Raw genomic sequence first — 25095 nt, 5'->3', positions numbered from 1 at the left:
GAGAGAGAGAGAAAACCAGAAAAACCCTAAAAATTTAAGAAAGCTTACCAGTTGCAGAAGACTAAATTGTTTCAAAATGTCATTTTTAGGCCTGGCAAAGCTTTTTTGGCCATGCTAATTTAAAAGGTTTCCTCCGCAGGCACCCTGGAAATTTTTTATGTTTTTTTATGTCCCTGTGACTTGCGGCAGGGAGAACCTAGAGGCTGGTGGAGTAAAAACATATCCAGGCCTTACACTAAAATAAGAGAACATCTCACAGTCTAAAGTTGCAAAAATGGACAAAACAATAGATAAAAGTAGAAGGTTCAACATTTAGACACAATGATACTCAATATCCCGCTCAAATGCAAAGCCATCTCCAATGGAATGCCAGCTTAAATCTTCAAAGAACTGGAAGTTAACAAGTTTGTATTTAGGAATTCCCTGCCTGGCCCCTTTCCCCTGTGTGTGTCCTCCTGTGCGGCCCTAGAAAAGCTCCATCAGCTACTTTACTGCTAAATTGAATTCTGCCTACACAATGCTATGATTTTATACGTTTTCACAAGGAATGAAATTTCTTGGTTTGCCCTTTGGAAGAGAGCTCAGTGAGCATCTCAATTTAATGGGATCTTCCATTAAAAATTAACTATCTCATAAAAGACATTTAGATAGTCCATAAGGAAGTGAAAGGAATGAAGAACCTGGAATCTCTGGCAGCTCGTGCATGTCAGGTAGGAAATAACTCAGGGCAGGTTTAGCACAGAGTCCTGAAATCCCAGAGTGGATTGGGCTGGAAGGGAACTTGAAGCTCATCTCATTCCCCCCCCTGCCTTGGACAGGGACACCTTCCACTAGGTCAAACAGGGAACAAAACCAGGCCAACAAGCAACAAATAACTATATAACATTCTACATAAATGCTGGAAGTTGGGGAAAAGATGTCACTGAACTGGAATGTCTCATTTTAAAAGGAACTGTTGCCATTTTAACTTCTCAAAAGTATGTTTATTTTTAAACTGGGGCACAAGGCTTGGAGAAGGCTCCAGTCCAAGACCCTGCTCAAGCAGGGCCAGCTAGACCAGGCTGCCCAGGACTCATCATCTGGGTTTGAGAAACTCCAAGGACAGAGGCTCCCTAATTCCTCCTTTGCCAGCTTCATGGTAAAAAAGCATTTTCTTCTGTTCACAGGAATTTTGTGTGTTTCAGTCTGTGCCTGCTGCCTCTTGTCCTGTCCCTGGGCATCACCGCCCAGAGCCTCTCTCTTTTCCTCATACCCACCCATTGGATATCCACTGACATGGATGAGATCCCCTTGAGCCCTCTGCTCTCCAAGCTGAGCACGCTCAGCTCTTTCTGTCTCTCCTCACATAACAGATGCTCCAATCCCTCGATCATCCCTGTGGCCCTTCCTTGGATTCACTCCAGTGAGTCCAGCCCGTACCAGTCCTGTACCGGGGACCCCCTAACTGGACACAGCTGTGCCTCTCCAGGGCTGAGACAAGGATGGTGGCTCTGACTGACATGCCCTCCCGGGCACCCCATCTACTATGGGCCTGATAACATCCAACTGTGAAAATGTCCCCTAACCTGATCCTCCTCCACTGGGAGAAGGCGGGGCTTTCCTTATGCCAGCCCTTCTGATGTCAGGAGGAATGAGGCTTAATGAAGGCTGGTCTTAACAAGGACTCAAACCTCTGGAGAGCTTTCAGTCTTATCAGGAACAAAACCTTGGATAACCTAAGGCACTAGAGAGCCAACCCCTCCAGAGACACAATTCCAAAAGCCCTGGGTACCCTGCAACTCTTGTGCAATATTCACATGGGGCAATAGCCCTCAACATTGCATCTGTGAAGGATGTTCTCTAAGTTTTTTTAACTGGTTCAAGTTTGCTGACTTTGGTTAAACAAGGATCATGGGGAATGTCTTTAAACTAAAAGATGACGGATTTAGATTAAATGTTAGAAATTGTTCCCTGTGAAGGTGGGGAGGCCCTGGCACAGGGTGCCCAGAGAAGCTGTGGCTGCGCCTGGATCCCTGGAAGTGTCCAAGGCCAGGTGGGACAGGGCTTGGAGCAGCCTGGGATAGTGGAAGGTGTCCCTGCCCATGGCAGGGGGTGGCACTGGATGGGCTGTAATGTCCCTTCCAGCCCAAACCATTCTGGGATTCTGTGATATTCTTGATTGCAGAGCATCCAACTTCATGTCACAGCCACAGCTGCAGGTGTTTAAATGCAAGCCTTCCATTTAAAACTGCTTAGAATTTAATGTTCCTTGATGCCACATAAGACATTTATAGCCTTCCATAGAACAAAATTCTCCCTCCCCCTTTTTTCATTTGCGCTGTCAGTGCTTACTGAGTAACTGGGTATGACTGGGTGATTTATTTAAATATTAGCACAATTTCTGTGAATACTTTTATCCTTTCGATAAACTGCAGTCCCACCACAGCTCAGAAATACTGAAAAGGCCATCAGGGTTGTAAGGACAGCTTTCCTGCATCCAGTAACGGGTTCTTACACTGTTCCTATAATCCATCTGTACATCTCCAGCATTTTTAATACACCTGGCTCTGCAATAGCAAGGTGCCATCTGTGGTGGCTCTTGGGGCTCAGCTGTTTTTCTCCCTGCCCAATTATATATAAGCACCAAATCCTTTAAACCTCTCTCCAGTCTGCAGCTTCATTGGCTCAAACTAAAGAAGAGAATTTTCTAATTCTCTGCTGATAATCCTATTACCTGTCCAAGGCTATTTCTGCAAGGGTCATCATTCCAGAGGGATGTAAATCAGGGGCCAGGTCTTGCTGTGGTCAGTTGTAATCCAGCTCCTCTCCTGGAAACTCCAAGGACATTCGTCAGCCCCCGGGAACAGCGGAGCTGAGGGACTGAGCCTCTCAGGTACCATGATTTGTGCATCCAAACCTTGCCTTTCAAGTTTGATTTCAGTAGGGAGAAAAAAATATGGTGTTTTGAAGATGTATGAGTGGTATATGAAAAGTTCTAATAAGTGATGGGGTCTCTCAGAAGAGCCTCACCTTTGGCAGCATCAGGCTGAAATGGGGCTGGTGACATAACAGCTACTGCCAGGTTCCCAGCTGTGAATTTGGCAGGCTGCTTTCATTAAACTGAGCACAACGAGCTGCCAGAGCTGTCATTATTTGTGCTTTAAATGAATGCATGGGCAGTGAGTGGTGCCTCACTCCAGCTGGGGTCATTTGGGAGAAATGGAAATACATTAGAAATCAGACACTGGATCTGCTGACAATGTGTGCCCAGACTATTGGAAGTGACTCCTATATCTAATTTAACAGGGCTTTTCTATTCCTTGCATGGAATCCTGTCTCTCTCTATTTGATTTTGGCATTGATTTGATTCAAAAATGGGATTTCTACTCTTTTGTAACCTACCTTTGAATATCTGTATATAAGGATCTGCAAGAGAATATAAAAACACCATTTCTTCTGCCTGTGCTGGGATGGAGTTGTGTGCTCTGGGGAAAGGTGAGTGAAGGGCTGAAATCTCTGGGATAATCTCCAGAAAATGTTCACGTCTGGGCCCATTTCGGAGCCTCCAAGGAACTCTAAGTGGTAACTTTAGAATGACTCCTTCTTATCCACGTATCTAATCTCAGCTTGGTTTTGCAAGAATTGTTTTCTTGCAAGAGAATGTTTTGCAAGAGCACAAATATTGGTGTGAAAGAATAATAACCCAAATGTACCATGGGCAATTCCCTCTGTAGCTGCTGTGACAGCACTACTTTTAGGCAGGTGACAGGTATGTAACTAAAGGTATAAATAATGCGTTACATAAAAAGATGGAGAAAAACTCCATTTTTGGGCCCTGAGAGGTTGCTTTGGACAGCTGAGATCCCCAGATGATGAGCATGTTGTGACTAGAATGGGTCTGAGTGGTCAAGAAACATTAGGGCAAAATTACACCTTGGATTCTTGCTTCCACCCCCTCCCACAAACAGTTTCACCCGCACAATCAATGGCTTTACAGGTTTCCTGCAAGCATTTGACATCTTTTTGACAGGAGGGAATAATTTCAACCTAACCCATTCTTCTGCAGCTGACCTGTACCAGATTGCTAGAATTATATGGAAGTGCTTCATCCTGTTTCAGAATGGGATTTTAAGCTGATCTTTGTTACAAATATTAAAGATTAATCCTAGCAATTATAATTACAGCACAGCTAAAAGATGGGAAATGCATTAGGGCATGAGAGATAATCACCAAAATAATACAGCTTGAGAGCAAATAACATAGTTAAAGATGATTACTATACACCAGGATGTGCAACTGCTGGTTTCCAGTGATAAGGGGAATTCCTCTCTAGCAGCAGTGTGTCTCAAAGCTATCACAGGGCTCCCATATTCCTCATTTACAAAGTTCAAAAACCCTACAGGTATTTCACACCTTCAAAATACTCATGGGGCCATCTGGTCATACCCTCAGCTCAACTGCAAAGGTTTTTCCTGGGTGAATCACAGCACCAAAGGGCATTTCCTGCCCCCCTACAGCCCTCCAAAGCAAAACCAGAGCCTGACCAATGCAATCAGTGCAGAAATAATTCTCCATAAACATTGCACTGGATTCTAGGGATCAGGCAGCTCCATGGGGTAACCACCTGCAGCTCTGGGAGGTTGTGACTCGCACTCTGCACCAGCCCTGCATCTTCAGAAGAGTCTTAAATGTAGAACTGCAAGAACTTAGGAAAAATCGACATCATCCTTAGCTTCCCACCCCGTATTTTAGACCTATTGTCTTCTTTCACATAGCCAGCGATATGACACCAGATTAACAACCCCACAAGGCACCTGTGGACAGAAAACCCACCGGAGATTGTACTGCCCACTTAGGCTTTGGTGAGCAAGGAGGGTAAAGGAAATCAGCTCGCCTCTGAGATTTGCTGTGTATAAGGTGGCCAAAGGACATGGGGAACTCAGCTGGAGAGCCTGGTAACCAGCTTTCAGCACTCTCCCATCTTAAACTCCCAAAGAGGCTCACTCTAGGGCACATGGCCAACCACAGTGAGACTGAATTACACCCTTAATTCTGAACTGCTTGAGTGAGCACAGACTTCAGCCTCAGCCCAAATACAGAGAAACCTCTCATGGATTTAAACACAAGCTGGAACGTGCTATAAACCAATATATTATTGTATTGAGCAGAATGCATCCCACAGCTCCTTTCTTTAATATTCAATGCCTACGGAATTCCAGGTAAAGTTGTAGAGCATCTCCACAGTCAGCATCCCAGTCCAGAGAAATTCCTATTCTGCTGCTTACTGGGATGAGGATATCAAAGGACTATGAGTAGAAGAAAACAAAGTTAAAGTGAGAAATGAGGTCTACCCCAACACCAGGTATGAGCAGAGTTGGCCAAAATTATGGGATTTGCACTTTCTGAGTAAAAGAACAAAATCCAAACCAGAACAAAAAAACCCCACCCCTTCCAACTTCAAGTTAAAGGCTTGGTGAATTCGTGTCACCTCTTGTAGTAACTCTTCTTTTTTTTATTTTAACCTAAAATGAAACATTTCAAATTTTCATTGGCATTTTTGTTATGGACAGACATGGAAAATGAGGGCAACAACATGCAGAGGAATAATGATGAGCCTGAAAAATAGCTCCATATATTTGCCTGCCAAAACAAGAAACTCTTTTTTGATGACCCAGAGCCCTTTCCAATCTATCAGCCAGAGATCAAACAAATAAGAAAAATGCAGGAAATTGCAGTGAGCAAATGCCATACAGTTTTTCTCCCTGCATTCTAGCAGGGGAAGGGATGGCAGGAGCAGTGATTCCTGCAGAGAGAGCTGATCTTCCACAAAATCAATCTCTTTGTTTTGAAAATATTAAAGGAATGCATTCAAATGGCATCTGGAAATTACATTTGTTTCTATTTGCATATCCTTGCCATTTTAGCAGTGTCAATCATTCATAATGTGACATAATTAAAATATTCTTGAATTATTCCATTTGTGCAATATCTTACAGAGTTGTTTTGCATGGAATTAAAGACTTTACGGTAATTTGAGATGAAAACATGTTATAATAAAGGCTTGGCATTTTGGCACAAAGTTTCAAATAAAACAATTGGGGTGCTGATTCCTGTCCTTCCAAATTGCTGGAATCCCATGGAAACAGCTGCCTGCAGCAGAATCCAAGGATAACCACCCATTCCCGTTCCTCATGGGGGCAGGAATGCTGTCCAGGCTTAAAGCAGTAACAGTACAGCGATCCCATAAGGAAGGCCTTAAAGCAAATGGAGGGTGTTTTAAAGGAAGGGATGAGATAAATCCTTGGACCTCACCTCTCTGCAAGCACACAATGATGAACCACCTGCCCCAGCAACTCTAAGTTAAATGCAGGTCCAGGGTCACTGTCATGGGGAGACCTCAATTCTGTCCCAAGATCCCAGGAAGCAGCACCTGCCAACAGCTCACCTTTGCCCCCTTCCATGCTGGATGTGCCCAGGTTTATTTTGTGACACTCCACATTTGGTCACAGGCAAGAGGCACATTTGGAAATACGGCCTAGCTAAAAATAGCCTGGCTAAGCCTGAAGCCAAGCAGGATGAAGTAAGTGCTCAGAAAGAGTTAGGAGAAGTCAGGCTCTGCCAGAGGAGGAAATGAGCCAGACATGGATGTTCTGAGATCTAAACATTGTGCCTTCAGACCCTGGGGGCTTCCTCAGCACCCACACCACAGCCACCTCCAGCCCTTCGCTTCCAGGGACCGTCTCTGCCAAGGAGAGCAAATTTTGGTCCCCATTATCCATGCCTGCATCCTCTCAAGGCAAGTCAGGTTCTGTAGTTTATCCAAAAAGGGTTTCAGGCCACTGAACCAAGTTGTCGCAGCAATTTCTGTAACTCATGGCCCATGGCAAACCACACACCAGGATGTATTTATCCACATATGCCTTAGGGGACCAGTGGAAGGTATCCCTGCCCATGCCAGGGGCTTGGAACAAGATGACCTTTAACATCCCTTCCAACCCAAACCATTCTATGATTCCATGACTTTATTAATTTTAGAAAGTGGCTGTTTATTTAAAACAGAGTAACAGTCATTTTAGGACTTTAAAATTTGATTATTCCCTTCTGTTCAGTATGAATATTGATGGATCACCCAAGACTCTCCTGCAATGTTTAAAGTAAAGGGATTAATATAGATTTGCTGCTATACTGCCTAATCTGGTGCTGTTAAATAGTTAAATGAATTGTGATTTGATTTTTTTTAAAGAGACCTTGTTGGAACACATCAATAAATAAGGCTCTTACAAACTGATTCATATTTGAGCTGTTCCGTTGGGACAGCTAATACTGCAACAGTCACTTACCAAGTGAATGCAAATCTCTGACATCATGGCAATCTGAAATAGCGTGGTTTTTCTCCAATGTATGACAGTCTCTGGGTTTGTATCTGAGTCTAATTCTCCCAGAGGGAGAGGGAATTCTCTCACTTGCATTCATGTCTTATTCTTTAGCACTGGAGAATCCACAAATAGAGCCCCATTTAGTGCTGAAGCCCACAGCAAAAAGCTTTTAGGTGTCAAAACCATTAGAAAACGAATCCTAGGAAAAAGATCAGATTTCATTACTTCTAATGCTCATGGAATTCCTCTCCTTTCCCAAGAACAGCACACTGCTAGGGCTGCACCTCCATCCACTTCCCACATCTGCCACAGCCTTCACAGCTGGAGTCAGGCTTGGGCTTAACCAAACATCACACCCTGCTCCACAAACAAATGTGCAGGGAGAAGAAAACTTGCCCTCAGAACACCTCCATTGTCTCTTGTCCTGACTCCTGCTAATCCCATGGCCACCTGCTGCAAACAGAAGGGGTAAGGACCTGGCTTATTTTATCACTTCAGCCCCAGTGGCAGCAGAGCCAGGGCTGCTCTGGGTCGCTGCACAAGGTACCTAAATCCCACAGCACAGGAACATTGTGTTCAGGCACCTGTGTTGAGCGTATTTTCCATTTACCCTCAAGGTTGCCACAGGAACCTGAGGAATTGGGGCGCTTTGCCCTCACCCAGAGCCGCAGTATCAGTGATGCTGTCATTCCTTGGGTTTGGTAGGAGCATGTTCCCAGCACGCAGGCGATCAGAACGCTGTCCCTGGGCTCAGCTCCAAATCCCACCCCTGGGAGGGGTAAACTGGCATTGGGCTGCTGCTGTACACACATGAAGTGGATGAAATGAGTCAGAGGGGTTTACAGCACGGTCTTTCTTAACCAGATCATTTTGTTCCCTTTATTTTTCCTTTTCCTTCCTTTCCTCTGCAACAAGCTCCTGGTCTCTCCTCCTGCTTGTTACAACAAGCTTTGCTGCTGATGCTCTTGCGCTCAGTGAATGTCAGAATCCTCCAAGAACACTGTCAGATGGCTTCTCAGGAGGCGATACAATTACAGCCTGAGCACAGGGAAGGCTAAAATATTTGGAATTAATTTTAGGATAGAGCCATGGCAGTCCTTGTGAAGAAGTCTCAGAAACAACCAACTGTACACAGAGAAACTGGCCCAGCATTCGTGCTCCAGTTTCTACATAAATAAAAGTCCCTGGGAAAGGATTTGCTCTGCTCTTTATCTGAGCTGTGTTTTTGGAGAAGGAGAGGGAACACATGTGTTTTAAGCCATCAGCCTGTGCTTCGAATCATGACATTTATTTATATGCTCAGAGAAACTTGTGTACATGCCTCAGCTGCTGCATAACTGCAACCCCAGTTTGCCTTGCTTGGTCTGAAAAGGAAGCAAAATAATTCCAATTTTGTGCAGTTTTACAAGCTACATGTAAAGTTATTTACAAATTAGCTAATGAAAACTCACCATTTATAATTACAAGTCAATCACAGGATCCAAAGGAAAACATGAAACCTCTGGAATGACATGAATGGTATGAAAGGGATACCATACTCTCTGTAGAAAAGGGATAAACTTTTCTGTGAGGGTGACTGAGCACTGGAACAGGCTGCCCAGAGAGGCTGTGCAGTCTCCTCCTCTGGAGATGTTCAAACCCACCTGGATGAGATCCATCTGCTCTAGCAGGGGGCTGGACTGGATGATCTCCAGGTCCCTTCTAACCCAACTATGTGATTCTGGGATATAGGGAAGGTACAGACCTGATGTAAACACTCCAGGGCTTTCAGGGGCCACACAATCCTGTCTGCTTTGGCTTTCATCTTCTAATTAATAAAGGTAATAAGAGGAATACATTCCTATTATCACTGACTTCATGCAGTCATAGTTGCCATAGGGATGTCAGGACCATTCAGTAGAGACAAGGTTATTTCTGATCTTGCAAGCAAAGGAGCAGCTGGTTGGAGCAGGACCTGGGCCTCCATCATTTAATCAATTACATGCCAAGTCCATTTTTTGGTAAGTGGTCAAGTGAAAAAAAAAAAAAAACCAACCCAAAACCAAAACCATGTCCAGCAGGATGTGTGCTTGTGGATATACTGAACCCAATTCCAGACTGGCAGTGTCCTCCTGACACTTTCTCTGCTGCCTTTAACAAATACAGAATGACCACTTTTACCTCTAGATCTTCACATTTAAGAGAAATAAGGAAATTAATCTGTCAGCTCTTCTAAGATGCTGAGATGCACTCAGGACACTTTAGCAGAAGAATAAAAAAGGGAATGGAGGAAGAGGAAGCACCTGGAAGTCGCAAGTTTGGCTCTGCCAGTCCTACAGGAAGAGTTCCAAGGGAGCAGGCTGGAAAACACAAGAAATTCTTGGGAGCACAATCTGAATCACAGAATTTAGGTTGGGAAAGATCTCCAATATCATTGAATCCAACCATTTACCCAACATTGCCAAGGCCAAAACGCATCCCCAGGTGCTGCAAACAGGGGCCACCACTGTTGAATCCCTGCAGGGATGGGGACTCCACCAGTGCCTGACCACCCAAGGTCACCTGTCCCTTTCCCTACCATAGCAAGGTCTTGGTCTGCTGTGACTTACTTTACACATGAAGCAGCACCACAAGATGTGTGAATGTAATTAGACTGCCACAAGTTAATAAATACCCCTGGTCAAGTGCCCAAAACAAAGATGGTTCACTCCTCTCCCTTCACACAGGGACCTTCTCTGGAAAGAGGAGGCCCAGCTGCAGAGAAGGGCACTAGTTCAGTGAGAGAGGGTCAGAATTAGAAGATAATCTAAATTTTTAATGATGGGAAAGCAGGAAACAAGATCCTCACACATCTCAGAGGATGGATGTTAATGCTCAGAGAAAGCCAGGAATGAAGAGTACACCAACATGAAAGCTGTTGTGAAGAATTTCATTTTTTTTTTTAATTGTTTAGCTCTCAAGTTTGAGATAATGACTGTTTAGACCCTGCTTTAGAGGAAGCTTGTTGTCTAAGTCAAGCCTGCTTTTTCCAAATGATGGTAACAAAGTGTAGATATGAAAAAAGTAAAAGCAAATATCCCTACTGATTTATGGTTACAAATACACATTTGAAAAGAATATCAACCAGCTAAGGAGAAAAAAAAAGCCTGAAAAAACACCCACCAGAATTAAATGTTATAATTCCAAAACTATTTTCTTAACTTGTTTTTGTGGGCAATTTTTTGCATGTCCAGAGCCTTGGGAGGCATTCTTGGTCAAACCCATCCCAAAAGAGATAGTGGATGCTCTTCCAGCTTCACAAGTGTTGATTCCTCTCAGCCCTGCCCCACAGGCACCTGCTGGTTTTTGATGGAAAGGAGCAGTAAGATTTGATCAAAAGTCCTCACATGGTAACTATTTCTAGACCTCTAATTAATCCCACAACAAACTCAAGTTCCTTCCCTTTTCCATAAAACACCAGCCATCAACCTCTCCAAGCACCTGTCTCTAGTCCCTGCCAGAGTTACAGCTCTGACACAAGAGATTTTTGACAAATTATAGGGATTATACACGTTGCAAACATCTGTTCAGCTTGGGAAAAAAATATGCACAATCTCTGCCCTGGGCTTCTGCCATCCATAATGACTTTGCTAAATACAGCAATAAACTCCAACCAAGGCTCTGAAGGACATATCGACTTTAGCAAACATGAACGTGGCGTTCAGAAAGAAACACAGACTTAAACATCAACTGAAAACTCTGCCCAGACTCCCAGAGACCATGGTGAACTGTCCAATCCATCTGACAAATTGGGCCAGGCATTGAGGTTAAACATGGATTGAGGTTCGTGCCCTTAAATAATCTGCATTTGAAAATGTTGGCTGCTCCCTCTCACTTCAAATAGGCATTTTCTCAGTATCCAGCCTCTCTTCTCTCCTCTTCCACCCTGCTTGATACAGCCAAGTTTGTTTAAAAAGAAGATAAATCAATAACAGGTTTCCTGGCAGAATAACTAAAAAAAAGGATTAATTCATCACAAGAGTAACGATGAAGGAGCTGCTCCAACAAATATGCAACATGCCCCAAAATTTGAATCCCAAGTTTCAAAAGATATTCACCACTTCATATACAAAATTAAGCTTTTCCAAATAAAATTTTTTTGGTTAATGCTAATTGAAATTTGACGTGGCAACTACTGGCAATGTTAACACTATTGCCATGCTAATGGCAACTATTATTTTTCCTCTAAAAATAAACCAAGTCCTGTTTTAAAATATCTGCATTCTACCTTTCCAGACAAAACCCTGGTACTCTGATAGAAGTGAATCATAGAATCACAGAATCATGGAATGGCTTGGCATGGAAGGGACCTTAAAGCCACCCCCTGCTATGGGCAGGGACACATTCCACTAGCCCAGGTTGCTCCAAGCCCTGTCCAACCTGGCCTTGGACACTTCCAGGGATCCTGGGGCATCCCCACCCTCCCAGGGAACAATTTCTCCCCAGTATCTAATCTAAAGCTACTGTCTGGCAGTTTGAAGCCATTCCCTCTTGTCCTGTCACTGATTACTGTGAAGGCATTGAGCTAATTTCCTGTTTCAGAGTGATATCCAGAAATAAATGTGCAATCCTGAAAAGATGAATAATTCCTGGTGCATAATTATAGGCCAAATTTTGAAAGACTAAAATAAAGAGGAAAAGAAAGGGATATTTATTTGATCCTATGATCTTGCAGCCCAACACAACGCTGAAGCCAGGGGTAGTCACATCAGGAATTTCCTAATTGGTAAAGCCTTAAGGATAAATGAAACATTGGATTCATCTATTTAAAATGTTTCCACCTCACAAATAAAGAACAGCATAACTCTGCTAAAGCGGATAGAGGGAATAATCCAATCCCATAACCCTCTCATCAGTCCCAGTGACATGCAGCAGAGCTGGCAGCTCCCTGCGTCAGCCCAGCCTGCTTTATGCTTTATTCCCATCATATGACCTCTTCTCTAGCAAATCAAGTCCTGGCCCGGTGTTTTGAAATGATGTTTTTTCCCAGCCACAGTGACCCGATCACTCCATGATACACCACGCTTTTGCCTTGAGGTGACCCCAGGATGTTTCCATTTTGCCACACAATCAGCCTGTCTTTGTACCTTGGGGTGACAAAGCACACAAAGAAGGTTGGCTCTTAAGCCAGTCTTTAGCTGCTTTCTTGTAAGGGATCTGATTGCCCGTGATGCAAGGGCAGCTCCAGGTGCTCCACATTTGCCACTCCCTGGCACAGGGCCTGGCAGCAGATCATGGAAGGTGCTGTACAGCCTTGGGCAAAGGGCTGCAACTCCAGCCTCAGCACTGATCTTGATTGTGCTAATGCCTCCTGCGAGCCTCAGCACATCCATGACCAAGGATTCTTGGCAACCTGTCCCTGCTGCAGGCACAGGAGGACGCCAGCCCTCCCAAGGGTACACGCAGAGCGAAGGACTCGCTCCATTCCACTGCCCAGGCAGGGGGAATGATGCCTTCTCCAATTCCATGTTATTTTACCCTATTCCCCCAAATTTCAAGAACCTGAACATTTAAATCCATGGCTGCTCCTTCTCTTGTCCTGCTTGCTTCAGAAGCTGCCCACGCACCAGGTACATCTGTGACCATTAATTACCATTTGAGAGAGGGAACAAGAGCAATCAGGGAGGGAATTCTGCAAATGAGAACCAGGGAAAATGGGCAGAGAAGCAAGATTCAAATTAGCCCTTGGGAGAGAGAAGTGCTGCTCAAGTTCAAACACTCTTCCCAAGAGCCAGGGGAACACTCAGAGCACGTCCCGGCTGAGCGCCCACCCACATGGAGCTCCACAGAGACGTGCAACCACATCTCACTGCCAAACACCCTTCAGTTTTCATTCTTCCCCCCAAGGGTCCCCAAAATGTCACACTTGCCACTTCACCAGCAATGTCCCACCAACCACTGAGGATTGGCAGCCTGCTGCTGATCCACTTACCTAAACCCAGACACAAACAGCATTTTCAGCAGGATTTGCACAGATGGAAAGCAGCAAATTTGTGCCTATAACAAGTTGGTATTTTGAGAAAAATATTACTCATGTTTACTTACTGGACTAGCAGCAAAAACTCTTATATTGGAAAGCAAGTTTTATTTATTGTCTTTGTCCTTTGCAGAATGCATCTTGCCTTTTACAGTTTGTTTAGGGATATTTTTATTTAATTTCCTTCTCTTCTGTAACTGTAACTCACAACTACAAGGCACTATTTTTGTATTTACAGCTGCAATCTTTTACAAGGATTAAACAAGGCTTCATTACAGTACACAGCTATCGTGCTTTCTTCCTGAGCTACCTCAGAAGTTCGATATGAGCAAGAGAAAATAGTGAAGTTGTCATTTTGGGTAAACAGAGACATCTCTGGGAAGGCCAAAGGCATAACATTATGCTCCATCCCTGGAAGTGTCCAAGGCCAGGATGGATGGGGCTTGGAGCACCCTGGGCTAGTGGAAGGTGTCCCTGCCCATGGCAGGGGGTGGCACTGGATGGGCTTTAAGGTCCCTTCCAACCCAAGCTGTTCCATGATTCTGTGCTTTGTTACTAAGCAGAAAACCTTCTTCCATATTGGATAAAAAGGAACCACTTCATTAAATGGTTATTTCTACCCTGTAGTAAGGCTGGCCTGTCCAGTTTAATGACACCAGAGGAATGAGCAGCAATAACAGGAATTCTGCTTCTGATCTACAACAGATCCAAAGCTCATAGAAATTAAATGGCAGCATCAGGCTTATACTTTGAATTTGGGGTTTTTTCTTGGTGAAGAAGTTTTTTTGGGACACAAAAATCTTCTCCATGAAGAAATTGTCATCTTTTCTTTCTTCACTCAGAAAATCTGACAGAAAGACAGGAAAGTAAAGAACTTAAAGAATGATCAGTCTCTTAAAATACATATGTAAAGCCACCACACACATGACAAAATAGGGCCTAGTGCACTGATGACCCATGGACCTGATAAGGAGAAGTTGTTCCCTCATTTGAACTTTTCAGGAGCCACTTTCAGTCATCAAAACCAATGAGAAAAGCTAATGAAAATACAAAAGATCTTCTAAATTAGCAGTTCCTCCCCTCCCCAGAGATGGCTGCTCATCTGGAATGTCAGAATGGTACAAAGGGGAAGCTTGGGATCGGTACTAACGACAGCTGATGGGCTGGAAGGTCTTCCTTGGAAGCTTCCTTGGTGCTTCCTTGGAACTAGGAGACATAACTAACTCCAGTGATGACATTAATCTTCACGTCACCATCACTGCACATCTTCCTGCTGTGTGACACAACACCCTCTCAGGGGACTCTGTGCTCCTACCCTGAGCCAGTTACGTATTGGGATTGAGAGACTGCATGAGTTACATGATTTAAAAAAAAAGAAAATAATCAGCTGTAAAGCAGTAAGGAATCTGTAAGAGTAGGTTGGGATGGCCATTCTCCATCCCTGCTGAATCCAACCATGCCCATGCAGTGAATCGCTGCCTCTGAGTCCTGGGCCTAGCAATGCTCTCAGGCCAACTCAGGTTGAAGTTGATGGCCTTAGTCAGGTGACCTTAAAGGAATTTCTAAAAGACAACACTATCAGTCAACAAATTATGACCCACTTGCACCCACATGAGCCTCTCCAAGGGGCTGCTGCTCTTGCAAGAGCTGCCATGTGATGCAGAAGAGGGTTCCTTCCAGCCATCCCCATGCTGGACACACCAGGTCCCAGCACACCTGTAGAGGCAAGCAGGTGGCACCCTCTCATCTGAGACACTCATGATGGGCCATCCTGACCTACTCTGTGACACCTTCTGTGGTGCTGACTCAGCCTTAACACAGACATTTCCTCACAGAGGCACTTGCATAACAACAACCTCACAGCTGGCAGAACCCACACTTCCCCATTTATTGGGAAGCTCATTTTTAACTTTGGAAAATGCTGCTTGCCTGGCACATAAAAGAACACCTCCTCACCACCCAAAAAACCCCCAACCAGCCATCCAACAGCTCCACCTCAACCCTGGATGAGGACGTGGGAGAGTTCCCTACCGAGGTGATTGCCTGGCTTTGCCCACACACAACACACAAGAGCTTCCGCTGCGTTTTCCTCGAGGAGAGCAAGCTCAGCCTGGAACACCCTCCCACGGACCACCCTGTCCCATGTGCCTTGACCTCAGCTGCCTGGTTGGGAAACAGCTGGCTCAGCCAGGCCCATTTTCCCAGGGCAGAGATAAGAATGACAAGGATTTACAGCCCTGCTGAGCTGAAAGGAGAACAGTTTGCATGCCTGGCTCCCAGCTCACAGCCCGACTCAGTCACAGGGACAAGATTAAGCTTTAGGAGTTCCCACTCCCAGTCCATAGTCAGCCTCCCAGCCTGTGCATGGTCAGGGTTGTTGCCTCGTGCCACACTGCAGAAGAATGGTGAAATACAGCCTTTATGCTGTTATGATTCATCTAATCTTCACAGATTTATGGGGCACAATAGATCCGTAACATAAATTTTACAGAGACCTTTCATTTGTTAAGCAATCTGTTCCCACCTATGGGAAGAGAGATGTTTCACCAGAAGCACAGTCAAGTTTTCTGGTTTGAGCCTGCAACTGAGTGCTTGAGCTTCATACCCTGTGCTTTTAGTGTTTTTCAGGGCTCAAAGCTCTGAAACTGCAAAGCACACAGAGAATCAAACCCTCTTGCTCCTCCCAGAACAAAGAAAACCTGCAGCAGAAGCAGACAGAAGAGCTTATTGTAGATGCACATATAAGCCAAGGGAATGACTTAAGACTTTGACCCAGCATATATATCTGCTCATCCCTGACATGGCAAAGATTCTTAATTTTGACTAGTGAGATGGGATTACATTCAGATTTCTATTTCAGAATTGTGGGAATAGCAATTAATCCGGTAATCAGGATCTATGCAGCGATGACAACCTATCTATGGAGCAACCTACAGAATTTATACTAATAAAGCTTAACTCATTACCTGCTTTTCTTTCAAACTTACTTGCAATATTTCCCACAAGTTTTGATTAATTGCCACAGGTACATGCATGGAACAACTTATTTGCACATTTGCTAATCAGCTTTAGTCCCAATACACACAAGAATCAGGTACCTTGTGTCCTGCTCAGCTGTTATTCCACATTATCTCTTGATACTGCTATAGAAAAATGAAGGCACATTCCCTCCTATGCATACACCACTATTTATCACTCCAGTCTAACACCCCAGCAGCCTTTAAATAAGGCAGTTATGGTGGGAGACCATCTTTGCTACTGTGAAGGCAAACAAAGCTTACCTTAGCACCTGAACAGCTGAAACTAGTCTAGACTTAATGGGAATACTCCAATCACTTCCTTAAGACTTCTGGCTGCTCTGTAGTGTTCTGGCACCACCCAGCTAGGATCATCTCCTTGGTGGGAACACTCAAAATAAATGTGGTTCTACTTCAGAAACACCACTGTAAGAGACAAAAAGGGTGTTAGGGAATCACAGTGCCCTGAGAGTGTCACCTGGCTCCTTGGGTTGCCTGGTTTATAGAAAGGGTGGAACAAGAAAGTGATTTTAATTTATAACCACCATTGGTTTGCTGTTTTGCAACAAACATGGCCCAGTCAGCTCCAGGATGTTCAGAGGTCTCTTGCCCAACAGGTTCAAATATTTGGCTCCATTTTCTGTATGTGAAATGAGCAGTCTGGGCAACCCTTAAAAATAAATACTTACAGCACTTGGAAAATTAATAGGTTCTGAATTCCAAGAGGGAAAAGAAGGAAAGAATGAAAGAAAGAAAAGAAAGAAAATACTCAGTACACATTGGCATTACAGGAAGTTTTACACCCACCATTTCCCATGACCACATCCCTGATATTCTCCAGTGACTGGGAAGGAACACCATAATGAAGGAATGCTCACCTGAGAATCTGGCCAGACACCTTTTTAAGAAGACTGACATATATCCCAATTGCTTTCTGTGGGTCAATGACTAGCTCCATAATTACCATGTATATTTTGATCTTCACTGATACTCACCAGCTGCAGGAAATTACACACTGTGCTGTACCTGCTGTAAGCTTATCCCATTGCTATCCTGTTATTAACTGTTCTCCCTTTGGGACTTGCAGCATCTCCTACTCCAGCCACTGAAATGGAAGAAAATGCCAACACCAGCTTGGAAGACAACTTTGAAGGACAGGCAACACACACAGGCGAGGAAACTAACTGGGTTTTTTTTCCTAAAAATAAGTGAAAATGTTCATGTTCACTGGGGAAGCCCAGAATTCCAGTAGTTCCAGTGGATTGGCCAAACCTCTTGCACAAAACCACAGGTTCCAAAGGCAATGAGAAGGTATTTGCAAGTGGCAGCCCCCATGGCAGGTAACACCAAATGTTGTGCTGCTCCTCCTCAAACCTGAAGCAAAGGCCAAATGCAGGGGACACTTGACAAAGCCACCAAGAGCCATGGCCCAACGTGGCTCCTGTTGGTTTATTGCCTCACTCCTGTGGTTTATTTCTTCACTTTGTTCTCCAGGGGAGTAGAGAAGACAACAAAAGAGCAACAAAACCCACACTCCCACGCTAGAATTAGGTGATAGCGTTTCACTAGAAAGGCAAAATGATTTTTCCCTTCTTACAGAAGGAACACTCAGAGCTAAAAATGCCCCTTATGGCAAACACAGAATTTAGAAGCTTTAAAAGAGGCCTCACTCAAAACCATCACTCTTTTTAATCCAGTGCTCAATCACCAGGATTTTTATGAGTACTGACATTGTGTTCAGCTCTACAGCCAGGGATCATCTCCTCCACCCCATTGACAGGTAACAGGATGCCAATCATTCCCTCCCTGTGCTCCAAAGGCTTCTTTTCCTTGGAGCTATAATAAATGCCGCCCTTGTAATAACTCTGGGGTTCTTTCCCAACCAGCCTTGCTGCTGTTGGCCAAGATTATGAGATATACACAGGTTGGATGTGGCTCTGAGCAACAGAGCTAGTGGAAGGTGTAGAATGAGATGAGCTTTAAGGTCCCTTCCACCCCAAACCATTCTATGAAAAAAAAAAAAAAAAAGTATATACATGCACTATATCTCACTTTCATCACATCTTCTGTGTGAAAATGAGAGCTGCCTACCCAGTCTTTTCTAAATTTTCCATAGGAAACTTCACCTCTGAAAACACTGAAGTATTCTTTGTTTGTGCTTTAAAACCTAAGATGCAGATTAAAATTTTTCATTTTGAAAAACAGCACTGGAATTTCGAAATTATTTTTTTTCCCAGTTTCAAAATTTAAGCAGTTTAATCAAGCAGCTCCAAAGACCAAGATCTGCATTACAATCAGAATTATCATTTGCCTTACGGGTTACTCTTCCAGTGCAACATGTATTGTTCGGGGTTTTTAAAAATAATCTCAAATGTCCTGCACTCTTAGTTTTACTCTGAGTCCTTATACACATTTAATATTTAAATTTTATTAAATATTTAAATTAATATTTAAAGACCCTGTTTATAAAGAAATCAAATATTTGTCTACCAAACATCACCTTTGGCGAACATGGCAATTTTAACAGGTTTCAACATCCTCATCCATGTTAACTGCTCATGTAGTTCACCACAATCCTTCCAAAGGATCCTGATAGGAACCAGATCACCAAAGTGATCCAGGCTACAAAAACCCTCTTTCTTTCTTTTTGGGACACGTTGATCCCAAAGCTTTGGTTCTCAGCACTCCTGGAGAGTGCTTTGGAAGGAGGAGGGACACATAAACTGAGGGACAGAAGGAAAAACCAGCAAAGAACAGAAACTTCTCAAGAAACCTCTTGTTGCAGCCACTTTCTCACCCGGCTTCATCTCTCTTAGGGCCCAAAGGTGTGATCAATGACTGGAGGAAGTTCAAATTAGAGAGTGAAGATGGAGACTCCTTACCCCCGAGCAAGAAAGAAATGCTTAGACAAATGTCTTCACCACACAGATCTTTCAGCAGAGATGATAAAGATACCAGAGAGAGATTCTGCCGTAAGGTAAGAAAAGCAAAAGGAATTAATTTTGGCTCTATATAAAACATGCCTGTTATAAGGTAGAAAATCTTGAATTTCCACTCAATTTCTGTGTAACTTAGCAGAACTCTCACAGTGCAGACAGAACACGTGCAAAACAACGGAGCTGGGGAAGGGGCTGGAGCACCAGGAGCAGCTGAGGGAGCTGGGAAAGGGGCTCAGCCTGGAGAAAAGGAGGCTCAGGGAGGACCTTCTGGCTCTGCACAACTCCCTGACAGGAGGGGGCAGCCGGGGCTTGGGCTCTGCTTGCAGGGAACAGGGACAGGATGAGAGGAAATGGCCTCGAGTTGTTCCAGGGCAGGCTTAGATTGGATATCAGGAAAATTTCTTCCCCATAAGGATGGCCAAATGTTGGAATAGGCTGCCCAGGGCATTGATGGAGTCACCATCCCTGAAAGCATCCAAAAAATAGGGATGTGGTGCTTAGCGACATGGGTTAGAGGTGAATTTGGCAGTGCTGAGTTAATAGTTGGACTTGACAATCTTTAAGGACTTTTCCAACCTTAATGGATCTGTGATTCTCTCTATCCAGTCCTCTCTCAAGCAAAGGGTAACTTCAGTAAAATGAGCAGTGTATTTCACATCTATCCTGTACAGCACAGCTTGATCTTTCTTCCTCCCTTCCCTGCCACAATGCTCTATCCTTGGTTAAGGCAATGGAAAATTTTTAATGTGTTTAAGAACCTATCAGTCAGGATAGTGCTCTGAGCCTGAACATCACTCGACCATTTACTAATTCTGAAACAGGGGAGAACCAAACCCCTAATAACACAGGACTTAAACCTGCCCCACTACTGGCAAAATTTCCACGGGCTCTGAGAGATCCATAAATTTTTGCCAAATGTGGCCACTGCTTTCAGTACCAGCATGTTGACAGGCAAGCATTGAGACAGGATCTGCACCTGTCTCTCGACGGGACCTCCCAAAGTCGCTGTAGGGAGTGATGGTGCTTCTGGCTCAACTTTCGGGGTTCTCTAGACAACAGGTGGGTCTGTCCCCATTCCAGCTCCCAGGGGTTCCCAGTGACTAACAGCACTCTCTGGCTATTCCCAGATGAGCATGCAGGAGTACGAGTTGATTCACGCCACACAGGAGGACGAAAGCTGCCTACAGCAGTACCGCAAGCGCTGCATGCAGGACATGCACCAGCGGCTCAGCTTCGGGCCCAAGTTTGGTTTCGTGTGCGAGCTGCAGAACGGGGAACAGTTCCTGGAGGCCGTGGAGAAGGAGCACAAAACCACCACGGTCATCGTGCACATTTACGAGGACGGCGTCAAGGGCTGCGAGGCCCTCAACAGCAGCCTGACCTGCCTGGCAGCCGAGTACCCCACCGTCAAGTTCTGCAAGATCAAGGCCTCCAGCACGGGCGCTGGGGATCGCTTCTCCAGCGAGGTGCTCCCCTCCCTCCTGGTCTACAAGGCCGGGGAGCTGCTGAGCAATTTCATTAGTGTCTCTGAACAGTTCAATGAGGAGTTTTTTGCTGTGGATGTGGAGGCTTTCCTAAATGAGTATGGGCTGCTACCTGAGAGGGAGCTTCGGGTGCTGGGGAATGGCACAGATGAGCCAGATGTTGAATAATTAGAGCCATAGTCCTCACTGCCTCCCTCTCCTCTTCAGTCAGCTGTAAATCAATGTCAGTAACACTCATCCCACTTAGAGAAGGTGGTCTTTGCTGATATATTTGTAACATACAAAGACATAAAAATTGTTTAACTGTTAGTATGTGGATTCTACTTAAAACACATACAACTGGCAGTCCTGTACATATCTCTATGCCAGCCACAATAATAGGAAGAACAGCAGTGATATTTAAGAAATACAGGAAAAACAAATTAAAATTTGAGGGCCCATGCCTGTCTCCACAAAGCACCAGTCCTTCGTCTCAGTGGGGACAGGACTGGTCCATCCCTCTGTGCACACAAAAAGCCATCTCCATGCTCTGAAGTTACAGCAAGTCCTGACTCCTGATTCACTTCTACCGATTTTGGCAGGAACAAGCAGTTTAAAGGACAGACAAATAGCCCAAAGTCCTTGCATTTCTAAATGGCTCAAGTGTCTACATCATTATTTTATTCCACATTTAATATTCAATACTGATGCAAAGAGAGAAGTTAGCTCAGTGCTCATGTACGTTTTTCACCCAAACAGCTGACACAGACACAGCATCAGCTGATTTCAGTTCATGGGAGCTCCCTATGCTGAGCAGCAGTATTTAAAATGTCTGTCAGTTTCTGGAAAAGTATGTTGTGCTTATGCAATAACTCTGCATAAAGCTTATCAGCTCTCAAAAGCTGCCATTGGAAGTACGAAATATATTGGTAGTACATAACCTTAGCCTTAAAGACATGAAATATTAGTAAGCACTCATTAGACATTTACTAAACTCAAAGTTTCAGGTTTTGTTAAAGGGAAGCTGCTGAGAACTACAATTTAACAATCTATCTGAGAGGAAGACATGGGATAAACTCACTATAAACATTCCTCTCTCTCTCCACTTGATACAACACAACAAAACATTAGAAACCCTTCAGTGACTTCTGCACACTGCCAAAGCTAAAGGCTGTTTGAGAATGGAAGTATCTGTATCTTACTAAAGATCTTAACAGCACAGTTTGGCTGATAACATTTGAGATGATCAAAATGTTAAAGACTATTTCTCTTTTGTTTGTTCTTTTTTAGAAACTGTTAAAGTACTACTGAATTTCTACTTTTAACATTGTTTTGCCATGGATGACTATTCTAACAGAGCTCTAGAAACCTCACCTCATGTACACCTTATTAATCATCTCTCATACAATCTTCTCTAACCAGTAAAACAATTCATGACTTTATTACACCAAGAATTCAAATAGCATGTTCCCAAAATGTCATTATTTCCATGCTGTAAACTGCTGAGTGAGAGACTGTGACAAGCCTTTCTGATGGAACTCCAGGTGAAAGGAATAAAGCTTTTCCCTTGGAGCAGTCCTCTCTCCCCTTCCTGAAGCGTGAAGTTGACCCCTCAGGTAAAGTCACTTTCATCCTAACATTTCATTTGTGTCTTCAGAATATTTGCAGATACACCAAACAGCATGAAAATCCAATGATCTTATAGGAGTTTAGGTAGAAAATACTGAATTATCTTTTGTCCATCATAAAAGTAACCAGTTACCTGAGTAGCAGGACAATACTTCCCTTGCATTTTGTTAATGATGTGTTTTAAAGACACAAAAAATTTCTATCCTCTACACGCCAAGAAAATCTCCATTTAAGTTGTGAGAACTTAACTTCCTCGAGAACTTTCCCTCTTCATCCAACTTGGTTTAAAAGCTATCAGGCTGTACATCAGCAGCCTCATCACATAAGCTTCATTTCCTTGAGAATAAGGCTGAAAGCACAAAATCCCAACAGTAGCACCACAGAAGCAGCACCCATAGCTACTGTAAGAAATAAGTTGACACTCCAATTTAAGAGACAGATTAAGCATGCTTAAGAAGGATTTTCTTCAACCTGTGATTTAAGAACCAAAAAGCAAACACACATGTGGCACCAAGCCTCAACAGAAGCTCATGACTAATGAAGTTGCAAATAAAACTGATCACAGCAGTTATCAGTTTCTGCAGGAAAAAACCCCAACACCTTAAAAACAAAAAGCAAGACTTGACTCAAACATTTACTACTGTACGAAGGTTTTTGAGTAGCAAACGCTAAATGCTTCAATAAGCACATGGGAACAGCCTTCCTGCTACTCTGCCCTGTGGTTACTCTTCCTTTTGACTCAAAGTCACAGAGATCCCGAGTGTCCCTAAATATTCTGATGGAGCACAGGGGTGAACAAATTATCACTGGTGTCACTGCTGCTCAGACTGAGAGCAAAGCCTCTGGTAGATGCCAGCGTCCTGCTGCCAGCTGGGCTAGTTATTTTTCCTCCCAGCAGCCCAGACAGGGCTGTGTTTTGGATTCAGTACAGAATCATTTTGATAACACACTGATGTTTCAGCTGTTGCTGAGCAGAGCTTACCCCCAGCCAAGGACTTTGCAGTGTCCCAGGCTCTGCCAGTGAGGAGCTACACCAGAAGCTGGGATGGAGCATGGCCAGGACAGCTGATCCCCCTGGGCAGAGGGATATTCCACACCATGGGATGTCATGCCCAGTGTGAACTGGGGCAGTTGGCCGGGAGGGCCGATGGCTGCTGGGGGACGGGCTGGGCATCAGTGGGTGAGTGGTGAGGGACTGCACTGGGATCACTCATCTGTCTGGCTTGTACTCCTCTCTCTCTTTTGTTATCCCCCTTTCATTATTATTACTACTGCTATTACTATATTGTACTTTATTTCAATTATTAAACTGTTCTTATTGCAACCCAAGAGTTTTATCTTTGTTCCAACCCTCCTGCCCCTCGCCCCAGGGAGGCGAACAAGCCGTGTGTGGTCCTTAGGTCCCAGCTGGGGCCACACACCATCACAACCTGTCAAAACTTACCACACCAAATGCTGCCCTCAGATGTGAGGAATCATAAACCTCAGTGACGAAGACCACTGAGATTTTTAAAACTACTTAAAACCCCATGGCACAGAAAATAATGATTCTGTAAAACTATTTTGTGTCATAAATTTTAGAACTATACTGAGAAGAGCCTGATTTTCAGATGTGGAAGTTGAAACCATTACCCTGGACTCTTACATACTAAAATAAATATATATCTGCAATCATGGACATGAGTTAACAAAGCTCAGTGTCAGTCACAATGGAGTTTTGACAGACTGAAAGCTTCGGAGTATTATACAGGTAGGAAAAGGATAAACCTACAATCAAACCTGAGCTAGAGTTATGCAGTAGTCAGGAAACAGATTTTTAAAAGGTTGTTTTCCTTTTCTCTTACACACACATTTAAATTTATCCTAAAGCCCTCATTTTCTTATGCCATCAATGGCACAAAATGGTACAAGAAAGGATGGGACAACGAAATCCCCTCTTGGTTAGTCCTGTAATTCTTAGACAAGCAAGAACCTGCTTTCTTCTACATCCACTATTTCCTCATGCCAGGATGACTGGAAGGCTCAATCTGTAGGTACAAGTCAAATTACTCTTTTTTCCTTTGACAGGGTTGATTAATTTCTTATTGCACAAATGTCAACAGTCTCCTACATCACACCTGAAATCTCCACCAGAGCCCAAACTGGAAAATCAGACTTCCACAGATCCTTGATACCTAGTTACTTACAATCTGAAGGATTAATTTGACCATCACCACAAAGAAAAGGATCATTTACTAAGCACTGCATAAGCTTGCAGAGGGGAAGAAAACCAGAGTTCTTTGCAAGGGGATCCATGGAATAATACATTCCAACAAGCTCTATTTTTGATACCACAAGCACTAAACAAGAATAACTATAGGAAGAGTGTTTCAGGGCAATTTTCTTCTCTGGTGTCAGAGATGCTGTACCTCACTTCTGTGGCTGAGTTTTGTGTTACAGGCAACTAAAGAATAATCATTTTGTATTTTACCTCCAAAAGCACACCCTATTCTCCTTAAAAAAAAAAGACAAAAGACAGCTCCTTTCTCCTAATTACACCCCTGTTCCTCCCTCTAACAGAGGCTGTAGCAGAGCAATTTTTAAACCAACCATATTCTGAAGCATGTTACAAAATTACTCCCATTTTCTGGATAACCCTCAGCCTCCCCTGGATGTCATCCCACCTCCTGATTCCTGCCTATTGATTCCACTCACTGG

The 25095-nt window shown here is 43.9% G+C and overlaps 1 protein-coding gene across 2 annotated transcripts; it reads left to right on the top strand.

The window, feature by feature from the left end:
* Positions 1-2762: 2762 nt before the first annotated feature.
* Positions 2763-22850, top strand: PDC (phosducin). Of its 2 annotated transcripts, XM_010406342.4 has the most exons (4): positions 2763-2872; positions 17455-17538; positions 19184-19344; positions 20434-22850. In XM_010406342.4, exons 2-4 carry the CDS (start codon positions 17478-17480, stop codon positions 20956-20958), a joined length of 747 nt encoding a protein of 248 aa, XP_010404644.1. In that variant the 5' UTR covers positions 2763-2872; positions 17455-17477; the 3' UTR covers positions 20959-22850. The 2 variants fall into 2 exon arrangements, with proteins under 2 accessions (XP_010404644.1, XP_019145603.1); XM_019290058.3 differs by lacking the exon at positions 17455-17538.
* The last annotated feature ends 2245 nt before the right edge of the window (positions 22851-25095 follow it).

The sequence above is a fragment of the Corvus cornix genome, chromosome 8 (assembly GCF_000738735.6).
Source record: "Corvus cornix cornix isolate S_Up_H32 chromosome 8, ASM73873v5, whole genome shotgun sequence".
In the NCBI taxonomy this organism is placed as follows: domain Eukaryota; kingdom Metazoa; phylum Chordata; class Aves; order Passeriformes; family Corvidae; genus Corvus; species Corvus cornix.
This window is presented reverse-complemented; position numbering and strand designations above follow the sequence as displayed.